Genomic DNA, 20,618 nt, shown 5'->3' on the forward strand with positions numbered 1-20,618 from the left:
ATCAAAAGTGTTTATTTATAGTGAATAGAATATTCAAATAATTTATAGAGTATTATAATTAACTCATAAATATATGAATTTACAAATATAAATAGCTTTAACTTATTTTTTCTTTTACTTTATATTCCTCTTTTGAGTGTATAAAGTAAGCTTTTTAAGATTATTTCTTACAAATTTTAAATTATTCTTAAACAAAATCTAACTTATTTTGTAAAACCATTTCCTTAAATTAGTTATTTTTATAGGGAAAATCTATCTCACTTTTACCAGCACTACATGCAACCTATATAAGATGTTATAACACCTAAAATACTAACAAAAGTAGTGTTAAACCATTCATTATTAATGTGCCATAATGAAACCTTAAAAATTTTAATATAAATAATTAATTAGTTATTAAAATAAATCAATAATATTTACTGGTATATCAAATACAGCTCTGATTATTTCAATTATACATTTTTAGATTTCTAAATAGTATTGTTACATTTTTTTTCTTTATGCTTCATCACCTGTCCACTCCTATTAATTATTGTGTAAGTAAGATATCAAAGTAAATTAATCTATCAAAAAATATTTAGATAATTACAATTTAAGCTTTGAATAAAAAAATATTAAGTTATTGAAAGACTTTTTACCATTCCTTATGTGAGTTTTGCTGTATTTTTTAAATACTCCACTTCATATCCAATAATAACTATTAGGGCTGCCAACCAAAAACAGTATCCTAAGATTTCAACTTTTTTCGCTATAGCTTCTTTAGTTATAATATTAATCTATTGATATTAATTAATAATTATTAGCTAAAGTCAGATTTTTGAAAATATTTTAATTATTATTTTTACTTTTGAAAGCCAGACAAAGTGGTCACATAAATAATATGACATTAAGAAAAAGTCTTTAAGTGCCTTAGTAATCAACAATAATTTTGTTTCTTAAGGTTTATTATGCTAAGAATTAATTAGCTTTTTTATTGAGATAATCATTTGCATTAAATTGGTTGCAGGCTTTCCTAATCTTAAAACCTATTTTTTTGTAATTTTAGGGATTAGAAAAAATAAATATAATTCATTAATCAATAAATAAACTTATGAACAATACTTACCTTTCTTGTCATTTACATAGTACTACCAAGCTTTTCCATTTTAAGAACTTTTTCATATTGTTTACTACCATCTTTTTTATATTTTAGTCTTTGCTTCATAACTGATGAGACAAGCATTGCAATATATTAAATTAATCTACAGCTCTATTAAATATTAATGATAGATGGATTAACATAAATATTTTATCAAAATTATTAGGAAAGGAGTAACATTGATTTTATATAAATGATTATCTATTGTTTACTTTATCTCTTCCTTAAGTAGTAGTTAGAAATTAAGACATCCTTTATACCATATGCCACTAATGCCCCATTTTATATATATTATTTTGATTTTTTGTTTGATATCTAACTAAAAAGTTTTTATTTGTAAATAACTAGTTTAATTCTATCAGAAATTTAGTATCTAATAAATACTTTTTTTGCTTTTGCTTTAATTTTTAATTGTGATTATCAAAGTAATTGAGTTTTTAATAAATATACATTTTGAGAAATCTAAAGAATTTTATTATCCTATTTTAGTCAAATAAACAATGGTTAATTTAATTACTATAAACATTTATTTGTCATAATGGAATGATTCTAATTAGTAGATGAGTTATTATTACTAATTTTAAAACCAAAATTATGTACTTTTAACACACTAAATAAATCACTAAATAGTGAAAGATTAGATATATTGCATAACAACTGAATAATATATAATATCTGTCTTATTTTATATGTAATAATTTCCATTCTTTAGATAAAAATAACTTACATTTATAATTTTTATAAATACTTAATGTTAATGTTTTTGTTGTTATAATATACAAAAAAATCATATTAGGTAATATTAAATTTTAATGAATTAATTTTTTAGAGAGTTTGCTTAATGAACAAATAGTTTAGCAATTTAAGAACTACAGCAAATTTCTAATTTTTTTATTTAAAATACTATTTTGCAATTTGACCAGCCATCATTCTTTCTGCCTATAAAATGCTTGACTTAACATTTTAAATAAAAATAATTTTATTATGAAGTTAAATTATAAGTGCTATATTCTACATAATTACTATTTATTGTTTTACAAGTTTTCTTAAAACGAAATTAATTCAGTAAGGTAATATTTGTTACTAAAAGAAATATTATATATACAAATAGATAGCAATACAATAAAATTATATTTTGCAAGGTAATAAACAAAAATATTATTTTGAAAAGTTTGAAATAATTATTTATTATAAAAAAATTTACATATTTTATTTAAGGAAATCTATTTAATTTTAAGATTAACTATATAAATATTTAAAAAAATTCATTAGAAATATCATTTTATTACAGGTTGATAAAATGATATCTCTGAATGTAAAATGAAAATAAAAAAATCTAATTTTGAATGATTAAATAATATATTAAAGAATAACTTGATGATTACACAGCTTATTTATATTTGAGATTTGTAAAATACTATAATTTTATTATTATTTATTAATATTTTTATTTAATGATTATTAATTGACCCTAATATTTCTTAATAATTTTTAGTAAACTTATTAAATAGTGAATATATCTTATCAGCTTTGATTTGTTGATTGTTTTTGTTATTATAATATTTTCAGACATAGATTTACTATGATATATGTTTAAAATATTGGATTGAATAAAGCGAATAAAGAGGTTTTAAATGAACATCTACACACTCCTGTAAAAATGCAATAAAGAAGATAAGCTTTTAACGAAGTGAGCCAAAGTTTTTATTTAAAATCTAATTAAGCCTCTACCACTATATCGAGCACAAAAAAGAATAATTAATCGAATAATGCAAGCAGATTGAATTAGAGTTTTAATTCATTTGCTTAATCTAAAATTCATTCTCCTAAAAGACTAAGTGTTCATAGAAGTAGCTTAACTCCATCTATGATACTAAAGCAAAGTAAAAATAAAAAATTTTTTTTCAATATTATCATATATTTTATAAAATTAAGCTAACGACTAGTTCTATGCTACCAAAAATTATAAAAGCGGTTAAGCGATGAGATTAAGCTAAATGAGTGTGAGCTTGAATAAAAATGAGTGTAATTTAGTTCATATAGATGATATCTTAGAAAGTTATAGAAAGTCTCCATCAAGAAAAAATGAATTAAAAAAATAAGATATAAACTAAAATTAAATGTATTAGTAATCAGCTGAAACCTTTAATGTTAAAAAAGAAAAATAAAATTTTTATGCAGATGAAAATATGAACATAGAGTTTTAAAACTTGAAGATTAATGAAAAATTAAAAAATTTAAATCATAATTAAATTGATTTTATTAAACCAAATCGTCCAAGAATTGATAAAATCAAATAAAGTATGGATTTAAATAGTAATTCAATAAGCTTATAAAATAACATTCCAGATTCTATTGAAAGTAATATGCTTAATATGCCTTCAATAGTCAAGTCATCAACAGAAAATATGAATAATTTTTTGAACGAAATAGATCCAGAAACAGCTTTTAATTCTTATTAAAGAGCAAATACTCAAGATGATTTTTTAGCTTAAAGTTCTAAGTAATCGACAAACTATGAAAGAAGATAAAATTCCATATCTGGCTATGCAATATTTAAATCAAGTAATACTCCACTTAACCCATCTTATTCTTAAATGGACGATGATTTGTCTAAGCCCTCCCTAAGCACAACAAGCAATTATTTTAGAATCGTAAATTTAAGAATTATTCAAACTATTTAAAAAATTTAATAATTTATTCTTTATAAAGTAAAAGAGAAATAATCCTTTTAAAAGGTTTTATAAAACAGATCAAAAGCTCAATTAAAATAATTTATATAGATATATAGACACTTAAAATGAAAATACACCCACCAAACTAAGTTAAGGTGCCTTCTAAAATTTAATACAAAAAAAAGACTCTCATTTTCAAAGCAAGCAAAGTGATGAAATTAATATTTTTTAATATTATAATCCAACTAAAAACAATATGTCTAATTTAGTCGATGGTGAAGGTAAAGTTTACAAAAAGCATTACATGCTATCCTTACAATTGAGATTAGAAGAACTTAAAAAGCAGAAAATATAAAATGAAGCTCAAATGATGATGATAAATTATAACCTCATAAATGAAATAGAATAAACAAGCAAGCTACTCTATAAATAGATGCCTACAAATTAAGTTAAAAAGTTTGGATAAATTATTGACTCAATAAAATAAAATATATATTAAAATTCATAAAATTAAAAACAAAATCTTTAAAATTAGTAAATAAAACAAAGGAGAAGTTCTTCTTAAAATTCTTCATATATTTAAGACTAGTCTTAATATGAAGATGGAGAGGAAATCTAATTTATCATGAATTAAAAACTATAAACAGAAATGTGAAAATGTAATTTATTAATTTGTAAAATTGTAAGCTTAAAGTTAATCTTATTAAAAAAATATTAAGCAATCCCACAAATTATACCATATGTATTTTTAGAAAAGCGTTTTAATAAAAAAAGTATGAAAAAAAAAAATCTTGCGGCTAATTTGCTTGGTTTAACATAAATATTATTTTATATTTAATTATAACATTTTTTAAAATTATTATTCATTAGCTTAAAAAGTAATATTAAATATTTTATAGACATAGTTATATTCATAGATTGAGACATTTTTATTAAGCATACGATTATTGATTTATTTGATATGAAATATTTATATTTAAATAATTATTTAAACTCAATTAAAAAAATATATTAATTATCTCATAGCTTTCATTAATAAAATAATAATTTGTTTTTAAAATAAAAAAAAATATATTTTAAAAATTTATCTTAGAAGTTTTTAGAAATTGATTATTTATTTATTTTTTTATGATAAATTATTTAAATTTTTATGTTTTTTAAACTAAGATAATTTATCGATTGGTCTGTAAAGATCTTTATTATCATTCATCATCATAATAATAAATTTGAATTTTTAAAAATATTTAAGTTTAATTGTAATTGTTTTCTTGCATATAAATAAGTAAGTAATTTAGATATTAATCTTAATGGTTTAAATGAGGTTTCGATAAAAACCTTCGTCATCCTTATCATAGTATTAAATTTCAATATTTTTTAAAAGTTAAATATTAAAAATTTAATGAATCAAATTAATTTTTTCGTAGATTTGTCTTAAATGTTTAAAAAGGAAATTAATTTAATTTTAATTAAACTGATAATATCTGAAAATTTTTTTTTTTCAAATTATACTGTAGAATATTAGCTAGCACCATATACTGTAAATGCTCATTAATTAATGCATTACCTAAGTATCTTTTTTACCCAAAAAAAAGTGCCATACACCATAATCGAAAAAAAAAAAAAATTTAAGAAAAAAATGCCTTAATTAACGAGTATTTACAGTATATTAATTCTCATTTTTTGAAAATTTTTAGTTAGAGACATTTTCTTTTATATATTATGAACAATCACTAAGAGGAATTAAAATTAATTTTTTTATTTTATAATATAATTTAAAAATCCTTATAATTTGTATAATCTTTTGTTCTAATATCTTTTTAATTTTATTCTTTATCAGCAAAAATTTTGAGAGCAAACACACATGTTGATTTTGTATTTTTTAGTTTTACATAAATAAGATATTACTAAGATTTTATATATAGCTAGATATTATAATAAAAATCTTACAGTTTATTCTATTACTATCAGTTTGAATTAAAGCTATAAATAGAAATGAAAAATTGATTATTCACCATTTTTTGTTTGTTTTGAGAACAAAATAGTTCTAGCTATTATTTGTATGGAAGTTATTTATAAAACTGAGAAAATGAAATTATAGATGACTATAAAAAATTATTAAAATATACAAAAAATAAAACGCAATTAGAACCTATTGATTGATATAGAATGCCATAAACTTCATTAAGAATAAAATTCTTTTTACTTATGCTGGCGCTCCTTTGTAGCCTTACTTTTGCAAATCTACTCTTAGATACTGTTCATTTAAGAGATTTAAAAATCATTAATACATAAACTTAATTAACTGAAAATGATAACTCCTCTAGAAATCTATCAGGCAGTACTATCAGATTTACTTATGATGATTAATTAGTTTAGAAATCTAATAACCGTTTGCATATTAAAATTATTTAGGATGCCTTGAAAAGTGCTTTCAATTTTTATGAGCAATTTATTTAAGTCAAAAATCCTATTCTTTCTGGCTTAGAAGTTGACTGCGATTTTGATTTATTACCTGATTTGTTTAAAAAGAGTAAATAAATATACATTTTTTAATAAAAATAATTATTTTTAATAAAAGCTGTCTATAACACTGACATACACTTCATAGTTGGTTTAGATTATGATGAAGATAGTTGGTTAGCAAGTGCAGGACCTTGTGGCTTGTAAAAAACAGACAATAGACCAATTATAGGATTTATCATATATAATTAAAAATATTTGCCCTCCGAAGATAATGGAAGCTTTTCTAGCTTTGAATATGATTATCTAATTAAAGTAACTATCCATGAAATGTTTCATGCTTTAGTATTTCACGACGATTTATATCAGTATTACGTTAACTCAACTCCTGAATAGTATGGAATAAACTTACATAAAAAACCTTTTTTAGCATTACCAGAAGTACTTTCTTTTACCTAATAGCACTTTGGTTGCTCTGATATTAAAGAAGTGTATCTAGAAGATATTAGCTTAGAAGGAACAGCTGGTTGTCATTGGAAAAAAAGCCTATTTTACTCAGATTTAATGACTGGTTTTTTAAATTCAGGTATTTACTTATTAAATTAAATAAATTTAATATATTTTTTAGAGTTTAATTTAATTAAAATGAAAAATTTATTAATTTTAAAAAAATTCCTTGTTAATTAGGCGACGTAACATGGAGCGGGATCAATAATGCGCTACTCAAGGATAGTGGCTGGTATGATGTTAAAATGGATTTTCATGACAGATTATTTTGGGGTAAAGACAAAGGTTGTGATTTCTATTTTTAAACTTGCAATGAAAAACCTCTGCCTAAGGAATTTTGTGATTTATCAAACGAAAAAAATAGCACTGGTTATAACTATGAAGGATATAATTTTAAATGCTAACCACTATTCCCTAATACTTGTCCTGTTTAATATTCTTTGAATCATACTTCTTGCTATGGAAGAGTAGACAAACTTAATTTAATAGAGAATACAATGGAAAATTTTGGATCTTCTTTTGGATGGAATAGCAAAGCTGTTATTAGTAGTCTATCCCCTAAAAATTCTCATTTTGAGGTTGATCCTTAATAAATCTAGTGTTATCCATAAGAATGTATCCAAAAAGGTGATAAAATTAGTATACATTTTACTATTGGAAGCAAAATAGATAAAATATAAAATGTTATTTGTGAAGAAGATGATCAGATTTTGACAGTAGATTAATACGATGGCTAATTAATCTGTCCAAAAATAAATAATTTTTGTAAATAACAATTTATTTGCAAAAATCACTGCAATGGAAGAGGTTTTTGCATGAATCAAACTTGTATTTGTGCTAAAGGATACTCAGGCGAAGACTGCTCTATCGATAATTCAAATTAAGAAGAAGAATAATAAATTTTAGATGCAAATTGTAATTCTTATGATGATAAAAATGAATGCATAAATTGTTAAAAGGGGTTTTAATTGATAGGTGGTTCTTGCTAAAAGACTTCTTAGCAAATTCTGTTAATTTAAATATTTATCATAGCTTTCTATTTAATCTTAATTTGATTGAAATTAATTAGAATTAAAAAATTTTTTAGTTTGGTATTTTCTTTATTTAATATAAATTCTGATTAAAAAATAAAATAATTTGAGAAAATATAAGAAAATATTTTTAAGTTTTATATTTATTTTATTTTAAAAATATAAAAAGAAAGGGTGATGTTTCAAAAATATTTTACATTATATAAATTAAATATACTCAGTCAATTAACTTTTAAATACCTTAAAATCAATGAAAAAAATAATTTTTCAATAATAACCTCTTTTCTCCTATTATTAACACCTACCTTTATTTTTATTTTTTATAAAAAAATTAATTAATACCTAAGTTTTCATTTTAAAAATCTACATTATTTTATAAAATTATTATTAACGATAATTAGATAACATAAATAAATTATTTTAAGATATATATGCACTTTTTTAATTTTATAACATATTTTAAATTAGCTTTTTTTGATAATTGATTCAATCATAATAAATTTAAATCTACATAAAATAATTAATAAAAGCATTAATAAAAAAGTATCTTTTATTGTTAGATGTTTGTAAGTGAAGTACAAGTAAGTTTATTTAAAAAAATTTTAACTCAATAAAATTAATTTTAATTATTTTAATAAGCAAAAAAAAAAGACTAAGCAAATATTATATTATATATACAAACCTTTCAAATCAATATTTTAAATATTTTTTTGTATTTATTAGAGTTATTAAGAATATTTTAATTAATTAATTTTCCTTTTTTAATCACTTTCTTCCGCTATTTTTTACAGGTCTCTTAAAAGCCCAGTCAACTGTAATTTATCTATCTAAAATGGTAGTTCCATTAAGTCCTATATTTTTAAACGCAATGTGTTTTAATTTAAAAATTTAATTTTCTGCTTATAATAAATACCCTTTATTGCGTCTTATGCATGTTAAAGATTTTCATATTAAACTAATGCATAACCCTTAACATATCCTGATCTTCTATCTAAATTCAAGTGACAGTTTTTAATTTCACCGAATTCTCCAAAGGCATCATATATTTAGTCATCAGTAGTTTCCTCATGGAGGCCAGTAACAAATAGCAACCATCCATCGACAGCTATTTTGTTAATTTTTGAAATTTTGAATTTAATATCCTCACTCATCAAAAAATGATAAAATTAATTAATTAAAACAAATTCTTTTAATTTACACTTTAAAGGACCATCTCCATCATTATTATCTAAAGAAGTGAATACACCTGATTCACCTTAATATCTTTCTGCCATATTTGATAAATTTTTGCTCATCTCCTATTAAATTTTTATAAAGTTTGCTAATATTTTTTAAATTCCTTTACTTACTTATTTATTTATATTTTCTTATTAAATTAAATTAATTGATACTTTAAATTCTGAGGCAAAGATATAATGTGTTCGCAGTTTATCTAAGATGATATTAATTTGTTAATAATTAAACAAAAATATGTCTAGTTTTATTGTGTGCAGTATAATTAAAGCATTAGTATTTATTAATTATTGGTTATTACTTTTTAATAATCTATCAGGAAAAGAATTTCTATTTATTACCATAATTTGTTTGATTCATTCCTGTTTATTTATTTTTAAAATAAGTAAAAAGCAAATAAAAAAGCAATTAGTTAGTCAATCAAGAAATAAATAAATGGATGAATAAGAGTCTGCAAAGATAAGTTACGATAATTTAATTAAAAGGGTTCAAAGATTAAATGAAGATTTCACTATGTTGATAGATTCCATAACTGATCTTAGAGATAAAATGTACACCTTTTTGGACTAAAGTCACAATATTTAAGTTTAAATAAATCAAACCAACTCAAATAAAAAATTGTAAAGTTAATTTGCGTCTTCTAGCTCCTATCATACAGATTATTAATACTTGCAGAATAATTTTGATGCTAATGATAAGTCAGAGTATTAGCAGTTTATTAAAGATGTAGCAAAAGATTTTTGGAAATTATATCTTAAGTTTAGTTTTCTTGACGGAAATAGAGTCAATCATGCTTTAATAAAAGCAAGAGCTTTAGGCTATAATATAGATGATATTTTAGAGAAAAAAGAAATTTTGAAGAAGTATTTTATAGAATAAAGTCAATTAGATGAATCTTAAAAATAGGCTTAAATTTAAAGCGAAGTAAACAATAATAATAAAAATAATTAATCATCTCATACATCATTATAATAAGTTTGAAAAGTTATAATCTTAGTTTAAAATTTTAATTGCACAGTGAAAATTATAGCTTATAAAACGATTTAATAGTTTAATTTGGGTTACTAATTTTAAAAATAATTATATAAATATTACTTAAAATAATTCTTTTATTAAAGCTACTACATTATAATTATATTTATAGCATATTTATGCTTGTTTGAATAGTTAAAAAAAATAGTTTAAAAACTCATAAATATACTCAGTGTTTTCTGTTTTAAAATACGTTTTAAATTTTATAATATGTTAAAGCTTTTACTTGATTATTGTTATGCAAACTCTCCAAATATTTAAGGTTAAGAAAAATATGAAAATATTAACAATTAATTTAAAAAAAGTTTTAATTTTAAATAAATGAGAAAATAAAAAAAAGGTTAATTAATTAAAAACTATGTATGTATAGTTAAAACATAAAATATATAGCTATGCGAAAAACAGAATGAAAATAAAAAAATTTTATTTCTTTCAAAATTAATATTATTATTTAAGTTTAGCAATATTAGTTTTGTCTAAAAGGCTTTTCTATGAGTTAGTGACTATTTGGGTTAGATTAGATAATTAATAACTTTATTAGACCTTGCGGAAGAAGAAGTATTCTGCTTTCATGAGGTTTTTCATGTGATTCTTTCCATTTTTACTAAAAACAATATTTATAAAATCTAAAGGTTTAAAAACTAAAATTACCAAACATTTTATTTTATTTTTTTATAAGAAAATTAAATATATATTTCACATTTTTTAGATTTAAAATATTTTAAGATATACTTATTCAAGCAATCAATAAATGTTCTAAAATATTTTTTATTTAATTATAGTATAATTTAGTTAATTTAATTATAATTATAGAACTACTTGAAGGAAATTTATTTTTAAAAATTGACTTATTGATTATAAAAAATAAAAGTATAAAATAATTTATCAAAAAAATTTAATCTAATTAAAAATGTTTTAATGGTTGTAATTAATTAATTTATTTATTTATTTAAGATCTTAATATATTTAGGTTAGTTACTCAACAGCTCGTTTATGATTTTTTGTTTTAGAGATTATCTTGAAATTCAAATATTGCTCAAATAATTAAAGATTTGAATATTTAATTTATTTATCATAAAAAATAAATAGAGAACTTAAAATTAATAATTAGATTTTTCAATTTAATCATAATAAATAAATGAGTTTTAAATAAACTGATTTTTGTTACGAGTGTAAAGAATAACCTGATAATCTACTATCTTTATAGTGTGGGCATGATTTATGTTTATCGTGCTCTTCTCTATAATACTATAAGTTTTCATATAAAAAAAAAGTAATATTAATCTATAAATTTCTGATTGAATTAATTTATTAATAAAACAGAATTTTACCTGCTAAATATGTGGAAAAATTACTCCATTAGATCATTCTAGCATTTATGAGTTAGAAAAGTTAATAATTTCTCATCCTCCTGAAGAAAGCGCTTTAGTAAAATTAAGTTTTCTATATTCACAAAAACTTAACATAAATAGAATAATATAGGAAGAGAAGAGGATTAGAGAGCCCCATATATAGAGAGAATATTACAAGATAAGATTAAAAAAATAGAAAATTATACTAATATTAATAAAGGAATACAAAGGAATACCTTTAATAATGATGAACCTCAAAGAATTGGTTTGAAAGATAATAGTTATTCGAGGATATAATAGCAATTTTAAAGTGGAAGCATTAACTAAAAATCATTAACTTAAGGATATGAAGATGATAAAGATTATAGTAAAAATGAGCATTCAAGATATTAGCAAATTTCTTTTCTTGATGATAATCAGTATTAAATGTTTATTTATTTTTATAAAATACTTTTTATCAAACTTTAAATTTAGAAAATTATGTAAAGAGCATGATGATGAAGAAGTAAACTATTTTTGTTTTGACTGCAAGAATGTTTGCATATGTCCTGAGTGCATTATTCATGGAGTTCATAAGGATCACAATGTAAAAACAATTAAAAAATCGTATCCAATTGTTAAATAGATATTAGAAGACTACAAATTTGATCTAGAAAATAGCATGGCCACAATATGCAATAAAAAAGAGGCTGTTTACTAATAAAAAAATGAAATATAACAAATTCAAAAAAACCTGAAGTTAGAAATCACAACTGTTTTTAACGTACATTTTGTAGTTTTCTTTAAAATATTTAAATATGTTCTTAAATAGGTCCTCAAATAAAAAGTTGAAGAAACTTGCCAATAGCTCATTCAATAAACTGAAGAAATATCTAAAAAATCATAAAGAGATTTGGACGAAACAATCAAATAAATTGAGAAATAGATTATAAACTTTAAAAAAAACGAAGAGTAAATTTAAGAACACTTAAAAATAAAGGAAGAAGTAAAAATATATTTTGTCAGCTTTATTTTTAAAGAGAACATTTATTTTTTTAATTAGTATAAAGTGATTAATTATTATGGGTTGAATAGTAAGTCGATTGATGAGAAGGCTCTTTTAAATAATAATTCTATTTTACATGAATAATTTTCGATAGCAAAATAAATATTCTCCAACCATATAAACAAAAAAAACTAATTCCTTAATATAAAGTCTTTGATAGAGGATCAAATATTCGAACTTCAAAATATAGAAAAAAAGTTCTAAGGGTAGATTTAAAATACTAATTCAACTTACACTTATACTGAGGATTAAGAGCAGTCAATACTTCCTAAAAAGTAGAATTCATTAGATAAAAGCAAAGATAATATAAATGCTTCTGAAGATTTTAAATATTTAATTGAAAAAAAAAATGATTTGCTTGAAAAAAAATAGGATTTCGTTGAAAGAAGAAATGAATTTTTAGATAGAAGACTCATTTCCAATGCTACTAATACTTCATTTATGAATAATTTATAGTCTTAAGAAAGTTTAGGAGTAAATTCAATTAAATTTATATTTGTCTTTAAATAAAATATCTAAAAAAAATATTAATATTCAAAAAATATTTCTTTCTTTTGTTATTTTTAATAATATTTCTTATATTCATTAATTTTAAATCAATATTTTAAATAGATATCGAGATAGTTGGACTAGGATTTTGAAAAAATGAAAGAAAATTTAAAAAGATCTAGTTAGTATAGGGCTAGTTCTTTAAGAAAAAATATAAATACCGAATCAAAAGATTAGGAAGTATTTAATATGAGTTATAACAACATTAAAAACAGTAAAATTTGAAAAAAAATTCTAATTAAAAATTATAAAAATGTAATTATTTATGTTGATGATATCTTAATTTATAAAACTAGTTTTTGTTTATTCATTAATAAATCAGAAGTGCATGTTTTTATATAAATCAAGGTTGATTTTATCTAACTCAAATATTAATTTGGTAATAATTATCCTATTGTAAATAAATAAATAATTTAACCTCTTTTTATAAAAATCATAAAAATTTTTTGACAAATTCATTTGGATTAATAAAAAATGTTTCACCAATTGTATTGTTTTTAGTTTAGATTTTTATAAAATTAATACACATAAATTGCATTGTATGAAACTTCTTATTTGCTTTTTTGTAATGAGGAGGTTATATAATTTAATATACTATCTACTTGATTGAAAATTAAGAGGTAATAACCATTTGATAATAACTTAGAAGATTTAATCACTGACTAATTTATTTTACATTACTAAATTATGTAAATTTCATTTAAGTTTTAATATCAATGTTATCATAAATTAAAAAAATTATTGCTTATTTATTTTTTTAATTAGTAAATTAGTTCTGAAGGTATTTTTAAGTTTAGAAATAAAAGAATTCAAGTTCTATGAATTTAGACGCAAGCAGCTTAAATATATTTTGCCCTGAGCACAATTAGTATGTTTAATATGTTTGCTTAGTAAACTCTTGTTACTAAAAATTAATGTGCGAAAATTGCTTAAAAAAGCACAGGGACGTACATAGGAATATGCATATTCCATTAATGGAGATGATTAATAATTTTAAAAGGTTTTAAAAAATTAAGCTAGAAGAGGAAGATAATTTAAGCGGGTACCACGAATAGATTAAAAATGGATCTAGAAGTTTAAGAGGAAAAGATAGCAAACCAAGTGAGATTGATTATAATATGATGTAATGTATAAATGGTAAAGACTAAGAATAAAAGTTCACATTATTCAATGAAAAATCATAGGTTATTAAAACGAAATTAACTGCTAACTAAGCGAAGATCTTTAATGATGAACTTTAATTGTTAATTTAAGCTCAATAAAAGAAAATTTTAAATTTCGAAAAGTCTATGATCGAGTCCATGCAGAATCAATTGAAACGTGCTACTTCAAGAATAGTTTTAGAGGAGAAATTCATTAAGGAATCGTCTATATAGGTGATACTTGATGACTTAAAAAACAACAATGATAGATATAATTAATTGAATAGAAATCTCTAAAAGTTTCATAAAGGATATCTAGAATTAAAAATATCAAAAAAAATATTTAGGGATATGTGTGTAGATACCCAGTAAAGATTTAAAATATTTTCAAAGAATCTTTCTACTTATTTTGATTAGGAATACAATAAACTATTTTCATTTATGATTGACACAAATGAGGCTATAAATGAGTTAGTTGCATTTGAATAGCAACTGTTAGAGGAATAATAGTTACTTCAATCTCCTACTAGCATGTCTCCTATAAAGCCATTGGGAAGCAATTAATCAGTACTTACACCAGATTTATCGAAATAGCTTAAAATTCCTGATAAGCACGATCCTAATTTTTAAATGAATAAAATGATAGAAGACTTGAAAAAGATTAATTAGGATATTAGAAAAGCTACACTGAAAACTGAAGTGTATGCTCCAGATTTAGTTATTACATAAACTGACAAAGTGTTTTCTTTTAATCATGAAAGCGATAGTCAATTAACTTCTTAGCTTGAACTACCTCATGTAGGAGTGTCTCAAGTTTAGGATGATGAGTTTCATAGTAATAAAAGTGATTAGCAAATTAATAGTAGCTCAGTTGCACGCAGACAAGTAAAATCTATTGATTTTGAATTTAAGAGTATTCCCTCTACTTTTTAATAGCAAAGCGTTTAGAGTAAAAAAAAAATACAGTTGAGCCAAATTGCTAATTATTCTCCTAGCTAGCAACAATAACATTTAGAGAATTTTAACACTATGTAGAAATAAGAATTGCTACAAAGAGTCAATTTTACTAAAAAAGAATATAAAATAAATCTCGAAAAAATAGAAAATATTCGCTTTTAAAATATTTAAAAAGAAATAGTTGATTCTCACAATTAGTTTAATAAACAAAAATCTTAGGGTTATATTTCTTTGAAATCATTAACTTTCTTGTACTCTGCACCTAATTTATCAGCCTTACAAAATGGTGCTAGTGAAAGTACTTTAAAGCCATCTTAATCGAATTCATCACTTTCTTAAAGCACATCTCCACTTAAAAAATCAGTAAATTTCAGAATAACAACTCAGAATACATAAAAAAGTCCTGTTGTTGCTAAGTTTATCTAAACTGATTCAAGCGATAACACACCAATGAATAATAAGCAAAGTTAAATGGTAAATAAGCAGCTATAATAAGCTCAAAAAATGCTGAGATCAACTGAAAAAAGAGATAGCTTCTTTTTAGTAAAAGAGTAGCCTTCTTAGACTCAATCAATAACTGAAAGCAGTGTGTGTTACGAAATGTAATTAAAAAGTGATTATAGAAATGCAAACATTCTATTACTATCTGTTAACCCTTATCTAAGAGCATATGGCTACTTAGATATGCTGAAAATTCCCTTTCAATAGTTTACTCATCCTTTCTAATAATATTTTGCAAGCGTTTAGTCTAAATAAAACGAGTTGAAGCTAAAAAAGACAGGCTCTTAAGATTAATTGGTTGAAAAACCGAAAAAAAGAGAAGTTATTTTAACTAGAAATGAAAATAGCTACTTAATCAATTATTAAAAGGAAGAAGCTCAATAAGTTATCGTAGGATTTGAAAACTTACCTTATTCTAAGTATTTAATTATGCATCAAAATGGAAATATCCAAGTTTGGTAATTGGCCCTTTCTCAGTTTACATCTGCTCCTACTTAGATAACTAAAGTTAAAGACTATAACATAGGTAGATACATTTATTGCTACTCTGAAGTTAATGAAAACGAAGAATTACATTAAAAAGATTCTAATATAAACACGAATATAGAAACAGATCCAATTTTTATAATTGGAGGACAGAATGAACTAAACGAATCTACTTTAAGTATTTTTAGATATGAGTCTGATAAAAGTAAATTTTTAGATATTGATTCATTCAAGTGCTTCCATGGTCCTGGAGCCATATCTCAAATGCAAGTTGTGCTTGATAAACAATTTAAGAAAAAGAATGTACCTAATTCTTTACAGCTAATTACTGATGTATGCTATGTGTTTACTTTGAATTTATTTGATTTTAATGAAGAGGCTGAATTTGATGAGTAGGAAAGTAAAAATGTTCCTACAATTTAAGTTTAAAAATTACAGTTTCACAGAGATAAGCATGGCTCGACTGAAAAAATGATGATAACTAAATTTAAAATAAAAAATAACTTAATTATTTAAAGGATAATTTATGATTAAGTTAATGATTGCTTATGGGGACACTCTGATTATATGCTATTTAAATGGCGTATTAATTTATTAAGCAAATGCTTAGAAAGCTAAGAGTGCATAACTTTATGTACGAACTAAAACGACGTTATAACTTCGATGAATTGTAATAATAATATTTTGATGCTTTCAAGTCTATAAGGAAATATTTGGGGAGTTGATGTTATGTTAAACAAAGTGATTATGACTGATCTCCAGAGGATAAAATATTCATCAATTAACCACTACAACAAAATTTAAGGAAAAGATCCAATTTATATAATATCTGGAACAAAGATCTACCTAACTCCAAATAACTTAAGAAATACTGCCAAAAAGAATAATTTAAATAGCTCAAACAATGGTATTAATAATGAAGATTTTAATAAAACTTCTTCGTCATTTAATTCAACATAAATGTTAAATGCAACTAATTCCAGCAACCTAAGCAAAGGTAAAGAGTAATAAGGTTAAATAGCTTTGCCTTAGGCTTAGTCATATTTTTTATACTCTACATTATCTTCTTCAGGAGTTAAAGTATTCTGCTTTGACTCTGAATTTAAGTAAGTAGTATGCACTCTTTCAGGTTAAGAAAATCACTTGTAATAATTTATCGCATTAAATAAAGAAAATATGATTCTAGCAGTTGAAGATTTCAGTACAATAAGAATGTGGAAAAACGAATAACTTTGATTGATATATTTAAATTTTATATTAAAATCCAAAATCATTTATTTATATTATTTCTTGAATAAATCTAATAATTTAAATATTTTAATTTACATTCTTCCTTAAAAATAAAAATAATAAATCGTTTAATTTATAATTAGAAAGAATTTTAATCAAAATAAGTTTAATTGAAAATAAATATTTTTTTTACTTGCAAAATTTAGAAAAATAAATTATAAGTTTGAAATTAAAAAAATATTTCTTTTTAAATAGAAACTTTGATGTTTTAAAATAAATTTTTTGATGCTTTAAAGTAAAAACTTGATGTTTTAAATGAGAAATTTTGTTGTTTTAAATTGAAATTTTGATGTTTTTAATAGAAACTTTATTGTTTTTAAATAAAAACTTTGATAATTTTGAAGATTTTGATTAAAATAATGAATGAAAACACAGACTGCTTGAATTTAAAAATAAAGAGATAGGCCAAAAATAAAAATGTTATAAATTTAACAATTGTCTTAAAAAATATTTATATATTATAAATTCTTGTTTTTTTTTTTAAATGTTTTGATAAATCCATGACATGAGCAATTTATTGATAGTTTCTCAAAGGAAATATTCTGGTAAAGATTTTTTAGCAGGTACTCCTCTGTTTTCCTTTTGATAAAATTAAAAAACAATTTTTAGATGTCAAAATGTGGAGTGATTGAATTATTCAATTTTACTTGTGCAGCAGCTTCAAAAGTTTTATAAGATTTTTGTAAATTTTCATCTAATTCTAATATAGCAGCAATATTTCCACATCTTTAATATAAAAATATTCAATAAATTGTTAAAAAATAAAAAATAGAATACCTATAGCAGTAATTAGGAGCAGACCAAACAGTAGCAAGTTAATCGTTAAACATATTTCTATATCCTTCCATAACTAATTAATGTGCTCTGCAAATTAAATCTATATTATTTGTTCTATTAAATTCATCAACTACATCTCCACCAAAGAGATAACCAGCACCTCTAGGACTAACAGCCCAACCTTCGATCTCTATTTTATAGATTTTTAATAAAATTATTTTCTTAATAAATAAAGTTAATTAATCTACCATCAGGATCACTCCACATCAAATCACACATAGCTCCGTCGTGAGGAACTTCTTGCTTTCTGTCGATAGCAATAATCTATTTAATTAAATAAATTAATTATCTATTAATATAAACAAAAATTAAATTCCTACTTCATCAAGAGTTTTTATAGAAGGAGAAAGACCACCATGAACACAGAAGAACTTTTCTTCAATAATAGCAGCGAGAGACAAATAATCAAATATTTCTGTGCAATATCTCCAAACATTGAGAGAGCCAAATTTTCTTAAGCATTCATCATAAAAACCATAAACTTAGGTAATTTATCTTGACTCATGATTTCCTCTAATCAATGTAATTCTATCTGGATATCTTACCTTTAATTAAATATAAATTATGCATTTTCAAATATAAACACAATTTGAATTTTAAATAAAATTCATTTAAAATCTATTTGATATTTTTAATCCATTTCATGCATCATATATATTCAAATTTTGAACATTTTATTCTTCAATTTTATTGCTTTTATCTATAAAACATATACTATTTCAAGTTTCCTCAAGAATGGCGCAAATATGATGCTATACATTATTATTTAAACTATTTATTTATTTCTCTTCAGTTGAATATGGATTGACGTATAAAAAATATAAATTTAATTTCCTATTAGATTTTTTAACTAATTAGTATTACCTTTAATGCAAGGAGAAGCAAAAATGTTTCAACTGAATGAAAACCTCTATCTACAAAATCTCCAAGAAAGAGATAATTAGTGTCAGGACATTCACCACCAACAGTAAAGAGCTCCATTAAATCGTAAAATTATCCATGAATATCACCACAAATCTGATAATAATTGATAGTTGTATGAAATATAGCAATTAATATACTTGAATATAATTAGAATAATGAGGGCTTATTTAATTCTTATCAGCTTTCTAAAAAAATTTTGGAAACATTTAAAAATTATTTGTATTCATTTATTTAGATTTAGGAGACAGAAATTGTTTCATCATATAATTTAGCATTTATTTATTTTGTTTTTGAAATTAAATTTATTAGAATTACTGTGACAGGTGCATCAACTCTCTACACATTAGACTCTTCAACTAAAATTTCTCTTGCTTTATTGCATAAATTTTTAACTTCATTTTCTTTTATGCATTCGCATTTCTTTAAGGTTTCAATAATTTGATCTAATTCGCTTGACATTATAGATATTATTTTTTGTATACTATATTTTTTTGAGTACTCTAGGTTTTATAAATTATTTATATTTTTTCTTGATTAGTATTTATAAATTTGTTCTACTTTTTATCGGCTTAAGAATGAATAATTCTGATGCTTGCTTGCTTGTTTGACCTTAACACTAAAAGATTTTTTTATTATGTATTTTATGTATTTCTATTTGAGTAATTAGCTACTACTTTTAATCTCTAACTCTTTTTTGTAGAAATTGATATTACTTTTTATAATTAAATATCTATTTATAATATATATAAATTTTAAATAAATTTACTTTATCTTTCTTGTTTATTTTCTTTGTTTTTTAACAAAAATTATTGAATTTATTTATTATTTTATTTAGAATTGCTTGCACAATTAGAACTTTAAATGAATCAAAAGAATCAAAATTAATTTGGATTTGTATAAGCATTCATTAATTCTTATAAAAGCTGTCTATTAAGCTATCCATTTACCACTAACACAAATAACTGATTATCCTAACAATTTATCTGTAGATGTATTCGTTTTAAATGCTGAAGAAAATATTAGATAATGGATGCACTCAATAGATAGGAAGATCAATTTTTTAGTCTAATATTTAAATCTTAACTATGATAAAATAGTCTAAAATTTAACTTCAAATAGATAAAAACTTATTTAAAAAGCCATAAAAAATTATATAACTTTCATTTTAAAACAAAAATATTCAATTACGTTTAAATTTTGCATTGCAAGAAATGAAAACTTCGCTTTTAAAGCTGCAAAGAAGTCAAGTTGAAAACAAAGAAGAAGATTAAGAAAATAAGATAAAGAAATAAAAAATTATACTATAATAATGAAATTATTCAATTATAAGCATTCTGATATAATAATTCTTGCTAAATGTCAATTTACGATCAGATTTAGTTTCATTCATTTTTGCAATTTCGAGGAAATTAGAAAGTTTAAAAATGTAAAATATGTTGAATTACAATATCAAGTTTAA

The 20,618-nt window shown here is 22.3% G+C and overlaps 8 protein-coding genes across 8 annotated transcripts; 5 read left to right on the top strand and 3 right to left on the bottom strand. All coding sequences in view use genetic code 6, as the record gives it.

Annotated features, from left to right (window-relative positions):
- Positions 1–15: 15 nt before the first annotated feature.
- On the bottom strand, positions 16–1,562 carry TTHERM_00112740 (peroxisomal biogenesis factor 11). The gene is made up of 6 exons (XM_001010669.2): positions 1,351–1,562; positions 1,106–1,249; positions 846–1,025; positions 639–776; positions 421–522; positions 16–362 (listed from the first exon to the last, which is right to left on the bottom strand). Exons 1-6 carry the CDS (start codon positions 1,417–1,419, stop codon positions 258–260), a joined length of 738 nt encoding a protein of 245 aa, XP_001010669.2. The 5' UTR covers positions 1,420–1,562; the 3' UTR covers positions 16–257.
- Positions 1,563–2,720: 1,158 nt separating this feature from the next.
- On the top strand, positions 2,721–4,468 carry TTHERM_00112750 (hypothetical protein; the record flags this gene model as incomplete). Its single annotated transcript, XM_001010670.2, has 3 exons — positions 2,721–3,021; positions 3,074–3,792; positions 3,851–4,468. 3 exons carry the CDS (start codon positions 2,721–2,723, stop codon positions 4,466–4,468), a joined length of 1,638 nt encoding a protein of 545 aa, XP_001010670.2.
- Positions 4,469–5,979: 1,511 nt separating this feature from the next.
- TTHERM_00112760 (leishmanolysin family protein) lies at positions 5,980–7,835 on the top strand (the record flags this gene model as incomplete). Its single annotated transcript, XM_001010671.1, has 3 exons — positions 5,980–6,343; positions 6,392–6,859; positions 6,961–7,835. The coding sequence occupies 3 exons, from the start codon at positions 5,980–5,982 to the stop codon at positions 7,833–7,835; spliced, it is 1,707 nt and encodes a 568-aa protein (XP_001010671.1).
- A 741-nt stretch (positions 7,836–8,576) lies between these two features.
- Positions 8,577–9,106, bottom strand: TTHERM_00112770 (RNA recognition motif protein; the record flags this gene model as incomplete). Its single annotated transcript, XM_001010672.3, has 3 exons — positions 8,577–8,662; positions 8,725–8,916; positions 9,010–9,106. 3 exons carry the CDS (start codon positions 9,104–9,106, stop codon positions 8,577–8,579), a joined length of 375 nt encoding a protein of 124 aa, XP_001010672.1.
- Positions 9,107–9,479: 373 nt separating this feature from the next.
- TTHERM_00112780 (hypothetical protein) lies at positions 9,480–10,025 on the top strand (the record flags this gene model as incomplete). Its single annotated transcript, XM_001010673.3, has 1 exon — positions 9,480–10,025. The coding sequence occupies one exon, from the start codon at positions 9,480–9,482 to the stop codon at positions 10,023–10,025; it is 546 nt and encodes a 181-aa protein (XP_001010673.1).
- Positions 10,026–11,214: 1,189 nt separating this feature from the next.
- On the top strand, positions 11,215–13,247 carry TTHERM_000112789 (B-box zinc finger protein; the record flags this gene model as incomplete). Its single annotated transcript, XM_012796238.1, has 7 exons — positions 11,215–11,349; positions 11,400–11,504; positions 11,549–11,847; positions 11,903–12,191; positions 12,240–12,413; positions 12,471–12,947; positions 13,086–13,247. 7 exons carry the CDS (start codon positions 11,215–11,217, stop codon positions 13,245–13,247), a joined length of 1,641 nt encoding a protein of 546 aa, XP_012651692.1.
- A 593-nt stretch (positions 13,248–13,840) lies between these two features.
- On the top strand, positions 13,841–17,344 carry TTHERM_00112790 (B-box zinc finger protein; the record flags this gene model as incomplete). The annotated part of the gene is made up of 2 exons (XM_001010674.2): positions 13,841–15,049; positions 15,101–17,344. 2 exons carry the CDS (start codon positions 13,841–13,843, stop codon positions 17,342–17,344), a joined length of 3,453 nt encoding a protein of 1,150 aa, XP_001010674.2.
- A 582-nt stretch (positions 17,345–17,926) lies between these two features.
- On the bottom strand, positions 17,927–20,063 carry TTHERM_00112800 (serine/threonine protein phosphatase 2A; the record flags this gene model as incomplete). The annotated part of the gene is made up of 9 exons (XM_001010675.3): positions 17,927–17,977; positions 18,046–18,124; positions 18,176–18,365; positions 18,424–18,499; positions 18,556–18,780; positions 19,100–19,252; positions 19,475–19,659; positions 19,718–19,871; positions 19,926–20,063. The coding sequence occupies 9 exons, from the start codon at positions 20,061–20,063 to the stop codon at positions 17,927–17,929; spliced, it is 1,251 nt and encodes a 416-aa protein (XP_001010675.2).
- Positions 20,064–20,618: the final 555 nt, after the last annotated feature.

This window comes from Tetrahymena thermophila, assembly GCF_000189635.1.
Source record: "Tetrahymena thermophila SB210 genomic scaffold scf_8254752, whole genome shotgun sequence".
In the NCBI taxonomy this organism is placed as follows: domain Eukaryota; phylum Ciliophora; class Oligohymenophorea; order Hymenostomatida; family Tetrahymenidae; genus Tetrahymena; species Tetrahymena thermophila.